This window comes from Primulina huaijiensis, chromosome 14, assembly GCF_012295235.1.
Source record: "Primulina huaijiensis isolate GDHJ02 chromosome 14, ASM1229523v2, whole genome shotgun sequence".
In the NCBI taxonomy this organism is placed as follows: domain Eukaryota; kingdom Viridiplantae; phylum Streptophyta; class Magnoliopsida; order Lamiales; family Gesneriaceae; genus Primulina; species Primulina huaijiensis.
The window spans coordinates 4,797,003-4,810,038 of NC_133319.1; the positions used below are offsets into that span (position 1 = coordinate 4,797,003).

General features: G+C 34.0%; 1 protein-coding gene across 3 annotated transcripts; it reads left to right on the forward strand.

Moving 5' to 3' along the window:
* On the forward strand, nt 1-9,226 carry LOC140957081 (vacuolar protein sorting-associated protein 41 homolog). Of its 3 annotated transcripts, XM_073414177.1 has the most exons (20): nt 1-305; nt 803-1,072; nt 1,170-1,349; nt 1,433-1,505; nt 1,596-1,693; nt 2,108-2,240; nt 2,365-2,455; nt 4,048-4,150; nt 5,254-5,357; nt 5,454-5,547; nt 5,648-5,803; nt 5,874-5,936; nt 6,095-6,160; nt 6,556-6,756; nt 7,400-7,477; nt 7,559-7,678; nt 7,764-7,844; nt 7,949-8,034; nt 8,458-8,539; nt 8,616-9,226. In XM_073414177.1, exons 1-20 carry the CDS (start codon nt 60-62, stop codon nt 9,048-9,050), a joined length of 2,760 nt encoding a protein of 919 aa, XP_073270278.1. In that variant the 5' UTR covers nt 1-59; the 3' UTR covers nt 9,051-9,226. The 3 variants fall into 3 exon arrangements, with proteins under 3 accessions (XP_073270278.1, XP_073270277.1, XP_073270279.1); XM_073414176.1 differs by having other exon boundaries at nt 2-305; nt 1,433-1,693; nt 8,616-9,225; XM_073414178.1 differs by having other exon boundaries at nt 39-297; nt 1,433-1,693.
* The last annotated feature ends 3,810 nt before the right edge of the window (nt 9,227-13,036 follow it).

Sequence of the window (13,036 nt, forward strand, 5' to 3'; positions counted from 1 at the left end):
CGTTTATTAAATAAAATAAAATAGCTAGAGCTATTCTCTTCGCATCAAGCTTAACCAGAATGTCCCCGAAGCCGTCGGAGAACGAAATGGAGGGTGACGACGAAAGAGAGGAAGATTCGGACGAAGAAATTTCGGAGGCCGAGGAGGAGGAAGATGAGCCTCGCCTCAAGTACCAGAGGATGGGCGGTAGCGTGCCCACGCTCCTTCAAAGCGACGCCGCTTCGTGTATTGCCGTTTCCGAACGAATGATTGCGCTGGGTACTCATGGTGGCTCCGTTCACATTCTTGATTTTCTTGGTAATCAAGTGAGTCTGGTTCTTGTATTTTGTTGTTTGGTTTCGTAGTGTTTGTTGACTGGATCGAATGTATTTTTTGGTGTAGGGGGTTTTTGGGTTGATAATGATTAAGGATGACGTGAACCTAACTTTTATGTTGGTTTCTTTCCTGCGTTTGGCTTGATGATTGGTAGTAGTTATTGTGCCCATTTTGAAATATTTAATTGAAAGTTCGAACATTGAATTGATAGATAATGTATAAGTTGGTTGTAAAAGTTTAATCTTTTGTATTCTAAAAAACTTGTTGAAGTATATTCAATCTCATAGTTTAACGGCAATGACTGGTGTTCAGCATATTTAAAAGCATGGCCAATGACTTCGTTCTCTAATGTAAAGGGCACACATTATATCAGAGTCTCTTAAACTAGGATCCTGTAGTTGTTGATGATATAACCTGGTTGTGTTATTTGACAAAGTGGTAACTCACCTTACAATCACATGGATAACATAACTTTTTTTTTCTCCAGGTTAAAGAATTCAATCCGCATACTTCTGCTGTAAATGATCTTTCCTTTGACATAGAAGGTGAATACATTGGAAGCTGCTCTGATGATGGTTCTGTTGTAATAAAGAGTCTTTTTACTGAGGAGAGAATGACATTTGAGTACCATCGCCCCATGAAGGCCATTGCATTAGACCCAGATTATTCAAGAAAATCGTCAAGAAGATTTGTTACTGGAGGTTTAGCTGGTAACTTATGCTTCAACATGAAGAAATGGATAGGTTATAGAGACCAGGTATATCTAGGTTCCTGGCATGCTTTATTCACGTGTTAAGTTTTCTGAAGCTCTCTGAAACTATGGCCACTCAGTTGAATTATTATCTTTCTCCCAGATTTTGCACTCGGGTGAAGGTCCAATTCATGCAGTGAAATGGAGAACTAGTCTCATTGCTTGGGCTAATGATGCTGGTGTAAAAGTTTATGATGCTTCTAATGATCAGCGTGTAACGTTCATCGAAAGACCTCGAGGGATCCCACGCCCTGAACTTCTGCTCCCTCATTTAGTCTGGCAGGTTTGAATACCGTTTGAAATAAATGCTTAGCAATATTCCAGATAATGATGTGTTTTATATTGCGTGTTTTATCCTGGCATTAGGATGATAATCTGCTGGTCATTGGATGGGGAACATCTGTTAAAATTGCATCAATTAGAACCAACCAAAATAATGGTGCTGAGGGGACATTTAAGCATTTTTCAATGTCTAGCATGAACCAGGTGGATGTTGTGGCATCTTTTCAAACCAGCTATTTCATTTCAGGAATTGCACCCTTTGGGGATTCTTTGGTAGTTCTAGCATATATCCCTGGGAAAGAAGATGGTGAGAAGGACTTTAGCAGCAGTGTTCCTTCACGCCAGGTATTTAGTATTTACTTCGTTGAACGGTAATGCTATTTTCCTTTAGCATTTGTGTGGTTGCAGCTTGCTTTGTGCAACAATAACTGTGTGATGCTCGTTGTACTGATCTATAGTTCTGTCAATCCATGCTAGTCTCGTATTGTTAGAGTTCGTTGTCTTAGAAAGTATTAATGGCTTGTTTTTATGGTTTTAGTGTCTTTCGATTGGATTATAAGTCTTCTATGATTGGTCTTGTGGATATTTCACATTCTAAGAATGGAGTTTGATTTTTGTATGAGCCCTTGACCACCTTTACCATAACCATATGTTGGCTTGTTTACGAAAACATTGCATGTTGACAGAATGATCTTCCCTTTGTTTCTCTATGAAGTTGAGTGAACGAACCACTTAAGTGGGTCAATCTTGTAACAATAGGGAAATGCTCAGAGACCAGAAGTGCGAGTTGTCACTCGGACTAATGATGAGCTGGCAACTGATGCCCTACCTATTCTTGGGTTCGAACATTACAAGGCCAAAGATTATTCCCTTGCTCATTCTCCTTTCTCAGGTTTTGCTTGTTTTTATATGTAATCTAATTTCAAAATACAAATGATTTTATCCCCTTGCTACTTCATTTTGTTGTGAGTTAAAATGATATATGTGATGAAGATGCAATTGTGCCTGTGCTTTAGGTAGCAGCTATGCTGGTGGTCAGTGGGCTGCTGGAGATGAACCCTTGTACTACATTGTGTCCCCAAAGGATGTTGTAATTGCTAAACCTAGGTTAGTGATACCTTTTCCTTATTTTCCATCAAATACTCTCCTGATATCTTTGTTTTTATATCAGATGACGCATTGGAAACATGAAAATAACTTAGCTTTGACATGCTATTTTGTAAAGCCTATTACTTAGTGTAAACGCAAATATTGCTTAATTATCTTAGTTTTGTTCCTTTTTGTAACAATTGCACCTGATATAATTGCAAAGATCCATAATTGAACAAAGGAGTAAGGATAACCAAGTAGCAATGTCTTGAACACTTAGGATACACTTATATGGTGTGAAAACATTGTTGGTTGGAAGGAACTACATTTCATGTATATATGTTATCTCCAAGTCAGTCATTTGATGTGTTTTGAATAGCAAAGCCATGTGGCTGTTAGCTCCATCCAGCTGACCAAGCATGTTCGTATCTTCCACCAATTTGAACTAATTTTTAGTAGTCTGTTGTGACTTGGAGGAGTATGAAGTCATGAAACTCCATGTGATTTACATGCATGGAAAGATTTTAAGTAAGTCCAGTTAGGAGTTGGTTTCTTTCTTGTCCTTATTCATTAGCATTGTTGACAGTGGTTAATTTTTATAGAGAGAGTTAGAAAAACATTATGTCTTGTCATAATATTTCGTTTGAGGCTTGTTATAACTTATTATCAATATTGCTGCTGCTGCTATTGTTATATCATTATTATGTGTCATGGACCTTACACGTAATATTCAATTGCAGTAAGTGGAAAGTCGAACCCAAAGAATAGATTGATCTGCTATCATCTTTTGTTTATAGGATTTGCCGTTATCTTTAATTTTTTTTAGGATATGATGATATCTATACTACTAATAAAGCCAGAGGGTTGAATAGTAACCACCTTTGGCAAAGCCTTTTTCTGAATTCCAAAACTGCTAAATCTAGTACATATTTAATTTTATAGAGTATGCTTCAATTTTATAATTTTATAATTGTAAGAAAAAATCATCTTACTTAATTTTTTTTGAATATCTTGACTATATCAGAACTTTCAAAACAATAAATTTACAACTACACACACACACACACACAACGTGTGTGCCCGGTTGCTTGTTTTATTTACGTTCCTGATATGATGATCTTTTGTTTTTGGTTAGGATATGATAATATTTTATTTTTAGAATTTAATTATCTTTATTTGAATTATTGTACTCTATTATATATAGAGATTAATTGCATTAATAAAATTATCATGAACATTATTCACGATCTTATATTACGGGATCCAAGGTTTTCTCCCAACAAACCTCAAAACCAAGAGATCGAACGGTTCTCTCTAACGAGCCTCCGATTAAAATAAACATGGATCTTAATGATCAGCCCATAAATCGTCCCATAATGCAATCCATTACTCGCAGCCATAACATTATGTTTATCTTGTTTTCTGATTAATATTTCTAGAAATCTGGCATGTATAGAAAATCAATCTCCCCATATTCTACCAAATAAGATGAAAGGAAAAAATAAGAAGTCATCATCTCTTGATTATTGTCGTCACACCTTGTTCACATTTTGTTTGAAGTTAGTCAAAGGTTCTGAACTATGAATCTTTAATTGCTTTTTGGCTGTTAGGGATGCAGAAGATCACATAGCGTGGCTGGTTCAACATGGATGGCATGAGAAAGCCTTGGAAGCGGTTGAAGCTAGTCAGGCACGGAGTGAGCTTCTTGACGAGGTAGTTTGTTTAAATTTGGGCGTGCTAGGTTTTTAAATTGCATCTGTTGTTGCTCATTGTCCAAGATTAGTCAGTTATTTTATGTAGTGATGCTACCTACTGTCATCTGTCGTGACTTTTGCTTCTGTTGGACACATGCTAATCTTAGTTAACAGAAACCACCATACTTGTAGATTATTTTTCCTATTCCTTTCAAGTGCAGTGAAGTTAGAATGCTAATTTTAAGTTTTTCACCATGGGTTCTACTAGTTATTGGCTACAAATTCGATATGTTATTTCAACCATACAATTGTGAAATATGATGAGTGTGATAAATTCTCAGGGAGCTTATAATGTTGTTTTTCAATGGTCAACAAAAATAAAATTGCTAACTCTGTAGAATATTTATCATGATCTTTGTTACATCGAAGTAATACTGTATCACAGCTTTTCATAATTGCAATGCATGAAGGTTGAGTACACTCAAGGTGTATATATTTTAAGTACTTTTTATGACTGATAATATGATGGATAATATTTTCATACACCAGAACGGGTATTTCTGGTTTGCATTGGTGTAATTCTGAAAATTTTCAGAATGCAAGAATTGTAGCAATTCACGTAATTTTAATGATTGTTTATAAGTTTGAGAATGTAAATAAGTGGCTTCTTTTTCCTTTTGGCACTCGCTATATCCAATGCTTTCTCTTTTATTATTTATAATTATAATGTTCAACTTCCTGGAGGTTTTACTTCTTCTGCCATGGAGCTCTGTGCTGTGGCTGGAAAAGCATGGCAAATTTCAATATTCAGAATATCTAGAATAATAGCCTGCAGTGAAGCATGGGGTTGGCCCTCATATGTTGATTATGGCAAGAAGTCTTTTTATGCAGAATGGAAATGTTTTATATGTTGTTTTAGCTGTATAGCTCTTGCGAAGATAGAATTGTAAATTAGATTTTCTAAATTGATTTTGTGAAGCAAGGTACTTGTAGATTTTAAATAATTATAATGCAAGTGTTAAGACTCGTTAATAACTAGCCACGATACAATGGTGATGTGGCAGAGCACTGTAAGGATAATCTTTTACAGAACGTATACAATAATTTATCAAATCCATACAGGTGGGATCAGGATATCTTGACCATCTAATTGTGGAACGCAAATATGCTGAAGCGGCTTCATTATGTCCAAAATTATTGCGCGGATCAGCTTCTGCATGGGAAAGGCAAGACAGTAAATGCATTCATCTGTCTATAGTTATCTAGTTGATAAGCATTTTCTCAGACTGTTTCATTCACTGGTGGTGTGGCACTTGATTCAGATGGGTTTTCCATTTTGCTCATCTCCGTCAACTTCCCGTGCTGGTTCCCTGCATTCCTACTGAAAATCCAAGGCTACGTGATACTGCCTATGAAGTGTGTAATTACAAGTGTTTAATACAGTTCGCCTCCCATCTTTTCTGTGTTGTAATTATTTCAAATTGGTAACTGGGGCTGAATCTCCGTGATTAACTAGGTTGCTCTTGTTGCTTTGGCAACAAATACTTCATTTCACAAAGATCTCCTATCAACTGTTAAAACCTGGCCACCTGTAATTTATTCTGCTTTGCCCATTATCTCAGCTATCGAACCACAGCTGAATACGTCATCTATGACTGATGAACTCAAAGAGGTTAGTTTCAGGAAATTCTGTTCGACACATGCTTCTTCATGTATCTTATATGGTGCTACTTCCATGTCAGGCTCTGGCTGAGCTTTATGTAATTGACGGGCAATATGAGAAAGCCTTCAGTCTGTATGCTGATGTAAGTGATTCATAGTGATTCAAGTTTGGTCAGTAAATACATTCAGAACCCTTTTCAAATGGTTGCGATGTGCCATTGCGGAGTATGGGATTGGAGTTATTGTTCCTTTAAATTCACTTGTTTGTCCTTTATTTAACATTAGTTTCTATGTGTTTCAGCTTATGAAGCCAGGTGTATTTGATTTTATTGAGAAACATGAATTGCATGATGGCATTCGGGAAAAGGTATTTTCAGCCCTATATTGGTAGAGTGAGTCGTTATCATAATAACCTATCGTTACTCCCTGCTAGATTTTATCCCCCTATTACCTTTATGAGATCCTGAACTCAGGTTCCATTTCTTTAAATTCTTTTGCCCCACAGTTCTTTCCCAAAAAAACTTCACAAAACTTCTTTATGTAGTTTTGCTTCACTGTCAAAGTCAAATATTTGGCTGTGCGTATTCCACCCATTCATGTCATGCTGTAAGAAATATAATCGGAGAACTAAATGTAAATCACATTTCTGTCTTACCGTGTAGAGCAGTATTTTCAGGACAAATATGTTGCATCATATTCATAATCTTTTTTCAAACAGTTAACAGTTCTATGACTTATTTGTTTCCTTCACATGCGTTTTAGGTTGCACAGCTTATGATGATAGATTGCAAGCGTGCAGTTCCATTGTTTATCCAGCAGAGAGAGCTCATAAGCCCATCTGATGTTGTTTCACAACTTATGGCTGCGAAGAATAAATGTGATTACCGATACTTTTTGCAACTATATCTGCATTCTCTGTTTGTGTCAAATCCACATGCTGGAATGGAGTTCCATGACATGCAGGTGTGTGGAGATTGAACATCCCCTCTGCTAGTGCTTTATCTTTCAATGATCTTCATGTCAACAATTTTCAATCACTTTATTTTATCGGCCAAGGATAATCAGAAATATGCCAAACACCATTAGTTTCGATATATGAAGTAAACTAAGTGAAGAACATTTTTCATTTAAAGCCATATTTACAATCCCTCTGGGTAGTGAAATTTGAATTGACCCAAAATAGAAATGAAACATTGTGAATTGAATCTGATGTGAAAAGAAAGAGGTATAATCCAATGTGATGTGTCATGAATGGGCAATGGTATCCACGATGGTGGCTGGTGCGATGATGCCGTTGGTGTTGACTGTGCTTAAGTGTTGGTAAGTACTGTAGGTGATGTGTAGCTTTCAGGGTGAAGATTGAAGATGTATGTTTTGACATGTCTACATCATTTTCTTTGTCTTTGATGATTATCACATCCATTCAGACAGCATTTTCTGTATTGATGTTAGATATGTTTCCAATATGAGCTAATAAGTACCACCTATATTATGAGGAAAAGGCCTTCCAATTGGAAAAGAAGCTGTTCAATATGTATTTAATGGATATATATTTTTCGCACGACGTGTCGATGACAGTTTTCCATGTTTGGACCACATTCAACAGGTTGAGCTCTATGCCGACTATGATCCAAAAATGTTGCTTTCCTTTCTCCGAAATAGTCAGCATTATACACTGGAAAAGGTTTGCTTCCTGAGAGTGTTATTTGTGTCTAATATTATATTATCTTGTGGCCATAGAAAATTAATGAAAAACCAATCACAGGCATATGAAATTTGTGTTAAGCGAGATCTGTTAAAAGAGCAAGTCTTTATTCTTGGAAGAATGGGAAACTCAAAGCAAGCCTTGGCTGTAATTATCAATAAGTTGGGGGATATAGAAGAGGTGCCCATCTTAATGCTCCATTGTCTGTTGATTAGTTTTGAAACATTGTTGTGATAAGATATTTATGTCTCTTGATTATTTGCAGGCAATAGAATTTGTAAGTATGCAGAATGATGATGAACTCTGGGAAGAACTTATTAAGCAATGTTTAAACAAACCGGAGATGGTAAGTTGTCAACTGCCTCTGACCAAATGCACGTAGACTGCATTTACTTTATTCTAGAAATTCCCGTTTGATTGATTTTATTAAATTCTTTGTCCAATTGGCAGGTAGGGGTACTTTTGGAGCATACCATTGGTAATCTTGATCCCTTGTATATTGTAAATAGGGTTCCCAATGGTTTGGAGATACCCCGGTAAGAACATTCCATGGTTTGGACCTTTTGGTTTCTCTTGTAGTAAATATGCGTATTTGGTGAATTTATTACATGGAAGAATAGTCACTGGGGTAAAATTTAGTAAGAAATAGTACTTCAGCCTCATTTCAGTTTGGTGCTACAAGAGTGTGATCTTTAGTCCCTTACGATGTGTTGTGAGTATTCTGTTACCGCCAATAGAACCTATTTACTCGGTCCTTATCGTCACAATTTTCGTACACTGAAACCTGGTGAAGTCTTCCCCTTCTCGTATCACTCAACAGTCAGCGCATTTACCCAAATTCTTGCCCTTGTTTTTGGTTACAGAAGCACCAATTTGTAAAACATCAGACTCCCCCTTGTTCCCTTTCAGAATTTTTTTCTACATATGAAGCTCATCTATTCTAAATCAAAACATTTCAGGCTGCGTGACCGTCTAGTTAAAATCATCACGGACTATAGAACAGAAACTTTCCTCAGACATGGCTGTAATGATATCCTAAAGGTATCCTTGCTCAAGAGTTCCTTGCATACCTTGTCAAAGTGAAATGATTTATAATCATCATTTTGCAAATTTTTAGGCCGATTGTGTTAACTTGTTAATCAAGTATTACAAGGAAGCTAGACGTGCTATATGCTTGAGTAACGAAGAAGACGAGGCACGCACTAAAACAGATAAAAACCAGTCCTCTCAGTCGTATGACCGATCTCTGAGCATCAGAAGCATGGAGGTGAAGCCAAAAATCAGAGGTGGCGCAAGATGTTGCATGTGTTTTGATCCATTTTCGATACATAATGTGTCCATATATGTTTTCTACTGCTGTCATTCGTATCACGAGACGTGTTTGATGGATTCCATCAATTCACTTGGTGGTAGCAAAAAGAAACCTGCTCCAACCCCTACTCAAGATGAGTTGTCGTTTTATAAGTATGAAAATGATGATGTTGTTGATGATGAAGTAGAATATGATGATGCCCAGATGCGTTGCATCTTGTGCACTACTGCTGCAGGTTGAACTTCTATTTTGTATTTTTGTGTGAGATTTTACAACCACGATTTGCCTGGGCAAGGTAGATGGTTATCTTCTGTATGTGTTGGTCATCATATCAAAGGTTGGCTGGTTTGCTTTTCAACCTTCAAAGGTGCAGGTTAATACAAAGTTACGTGGAAATTTTTTTTTTTTTTTAATTCCTAGCCGTATATAATTGTTTATTTTTATTTTTTAATTTATGATTAATATGATGATTGATTTATAACTTTAAGTCTGTGTAGGATTTGAGTTAATTTTTGGATAAAATAAATGTGTAATTAACTAATATTTATAAGTTACTATTAATGGTGCGTTATAAATCAAATGGATTCAAATTGCACCATTGTAAATAATTATGATTTTTCTCATAATAGCATATTCCAAAAATAATAAATTGACATTTTAAATTAAATGGACGAAGCAGTTTTTGTATTTTCTAACTCAAATTTCATGATGCAAAATAATATATAACAAATTGTAATAAATACCCAGTTAAAAAGTATATAAATTATAAGCTAATAAAAATAGTTGACACCAAAAATTAAACATATATTTAGCGAATTAAATTATATAAAAAAATATTTAATTATAAGCGTCATCTCAAACTTAGTAGCTTGTGGTGAGAATGATATATTGCACTTATTTTTGTCTAAAACGTGTTGCACAAACAGCGTAACTCCAAATGAAATCAACTACGTGACTCAAAGAACGAAGTTTAAAATTTTAATGGAAGACCAAAGTGTTACTAATCAAATACGTACGTATGATCGAATGTTTGTCATTTTATCAAAATCTATAAATAACAATAATTGTACAACTCTAATAATTTAAACAACGTCGCCACGTTTCGATCGAACCTAAGTTTTAGATTTTTATAAACTAGAAAATATAAACAGTATTAATGAAACAGCCATTATTTATATTCCCACCTTGTATGCATCACACGATGATACCATAGTCGAACAGTCAAATCAACTATTTCTTTTATGCATGATAATGAATTTTGCGTTGATCTATATTATAATTACTGGAGGTATTTAATGACATACCATGATTTAAATTTTTTTTGCAATTTTTTAAAACTTGTTACATATATGATAAAATAAAATCTTAAATTAGTCAAAAAAAAATGAAATCTGCATCATCATTTCCACGCAGTAGCATTAAACCTGAGAAGAACAGATAAGATTTTCTCTCTGCAAATATTTTAAGAAATTATTTACTTACATATACCGTTTTCTTGTTACTTTGGTGTTTTTTTGGAAATTCAGTCCCTTTTGGAACAAGCCTTGAAAAATGATACCCTTGGAGGGTATTTTAACTCTGCTTAAGCCATAGCTGATTATGCTGAGGTGTTGTTGCAACGAAAAACAGAATTTTTGTTAATTGAAAGGATGGATCAAGACATATTATGCCCATCTTCAAGCTACAAAGAAATAGAAAATTTCAGTTCTAGTTTGTTATCTAATTTTTTTTTGTTGCAATTTTATTTTTTTCTCGACGTGACGCCAACGAGACGTTCATCTAACTCTGACGTGGTGCTCACGTGTGCATGACTAATATCCAATTTTAACAGTCGATAACTAAAATTGCAATGAAACAAACATAACGGATGAAAATTGAAATTTCCCCAAAATTTATAATTTGAAATTAAATGGTTATATCTTTTGGTTTTTCAAAAAAAAAAAGTATATAATATCATTTTATGTAGATTTTACATGAAAATTAAATGGATAAACAATCGCAAAAGTTCTTGAACTAATTCACGCCACTGCTATAAACCAGCCGGGTTAACCATATTTTCGCCGTTGATTCCGAAAGAAAGAAATTGGAGGATACATATATAATGTTGTATTTGTAGACCTGTGGTGTAAATTGATGATATTATTTACAAAGTACTAACTATGTACATATATCTATATATTTTAGTATAATATTAAGTCGAGACACCTCGAGTACGATGAATTTTTTAAAATACCAACAATATATTTTTAAAATTATATAATCACTCTATTTTCATTTAATAAAATGTATTATAGAAATATATTTTAGTGTCACTTTCATATCTAACTTTCAAATTTTGTAAAACTATTTTTTTTAAATATTTATCCAAAATTTTTTTAATCATACATTAATTAATTATGCAGGATAATAACAATGGTTCTTCAAAGTTTAGGTTTATATTTACATACAGCATATATAAGACGACACTATATTTTTTGGTATTATCGATATGACCAAGTATCCTACCAATTGTATACTTCCAAGTTCTAATAATAGTTCCACCTTTGTCAAGATTTATTTCCTTATTAATTGTTGGATTATAGTCTATAGAACATCGTGTACATATATAATTTGATAACTATTTTTAAACTGACAGATCCCAAATATGATTGGATTTGAACTAATGACATATTTTTTTCCCTGTTGGGGCGACTTCGTGGAGATTTTTATTCCTAGTGACAAAACTAAGGTTGAGTGCCCTTAGAATATTACCTCAAATGTGTATCTAACAATTCACATTTAAGGTCCATGATTGTTAGGATCGGAAAATTGATTAGAAGAAGAGTTGAACAAATAATCTCACAAGATTCTCAAATTAATTAGGTTGGCTTAGCAACATTGAATTATAAATCTTGTTGGTTGGGATTCAGCAAACCAATAGTTGGACACTGTGCGAAAATAGACTCACTGAATCGATTTGAACAATATAAATGGTTAGGCTAAAGTTCAGTTAGGCTAACAAAACTGAAAGTAGATGTAAGTGCACAAACAATTATTTATGGATGTTAGGAGATTTGAACAACTTCTATATTATTTCTTCTTCCAGTTAGGAAAGATTTCATTAGAAAACTTTGACAAGTACAATAACTTGCAATAATTCACTTCAAGAGGACTTATCAGTGGTCTACTGAAACTCATAGCTATCTCACAACTCAATCAATCTGATCAGTGAGACTCTTACTATCAAGTACAAGTATTTTAGAAAAAAATACACTTAGCACAAGTGATTCTCAATGATCAAATATGAATAATTAAGTTTATACTGAAATAAAATATTGTTCAGTTGGACTTTGAAAGCTTTGATTGCATAATATATAAGATAGATAATGCTTGATAGTAGATCGTGGATTGTAATCACTGATGTTCACCTTATTGATTAATTTATAGGCTTCCATCCAACCGGTCGGCTTTTTGAATCTGAAAGTCGTTCCACATATAGTAATCGTCAGGTCTCATCACTTTCATTTCTGACAAATCATACATCTTGATAGTGCCAATAGACTCTGACAAAAAAAGATCAAATAATTGTTATGATGCAGAGAAAATCATATCTGATTTCATAAATTGGGCTTTGCATCTTAAAGAGAATGTTCTAGAAAACTTCAGAGAATATCTGACGGGATACCTGACTGATTCAGTTTATCATTTGGTAGACTTTGTAAATCAGTTGGCTTCCAAAAGTCAGTTGCATTTGAGTTCAGTAGCTTTAATGTTCAGTTTGGATTGGGAAAATATTTTTATACATAAATATTCAAGTTTTTCTTATGAATTTAGTTAGACTGTGCTCTTATTAAATCATCATTTTTAATTTAGTTTTTCTAGAAATTTTACACATTGTTTTATGGGAAAAAAAATAGTTTTTTAATTAATTTTTTTAAAAAAAATCCCCAGTTTTAAGTGTATCAGGATACTTTATCCTATTTTTTTATTTTTTTTTAGTATTATGAATTATTTTATGCTAAAAAAATAATTTTAAAAATTCTTTTTTTCGACCGTTTATATTAAAATAAAATTCTAAAATGTTGTCGTGATGGTCAATTTATATATCTTTTTTTTTTAATGAACTAATTCATTGAAAAAGGTAAAAATGTAGCAGTACAGATACACCGGGCATTCCCAGGAGATAGTATACCAACATAAAATACATAACCGCCTACTCAATTTTCTTAAGAAAATATATCAATCAT

Bases quoted from the DNA above. Each gene is read 5' to 3' on its own strand.
- LOC140957081 (XM_073414176.1), top strand. From the start codon at position 60: ATGTCCCCGAAGCCGTCGGAGAACGAAATGGAGGGTGACGACGAAAGA. The intron at 7,845-7,948 runs GTAAGTTGTCAA...TCCAATTGGCAG, and splicing joins GTTTAAACAAACCGGAGATG to GTAGGGGTACTTTTGGAGCA. The intron at 8,540-8,615 runs GTATCCTTGCTC...GCAAATTTTTAG, and splicing joins GCTGTAATGATATCCTAAAG to GCCGATTGTGTTAACTTGTT.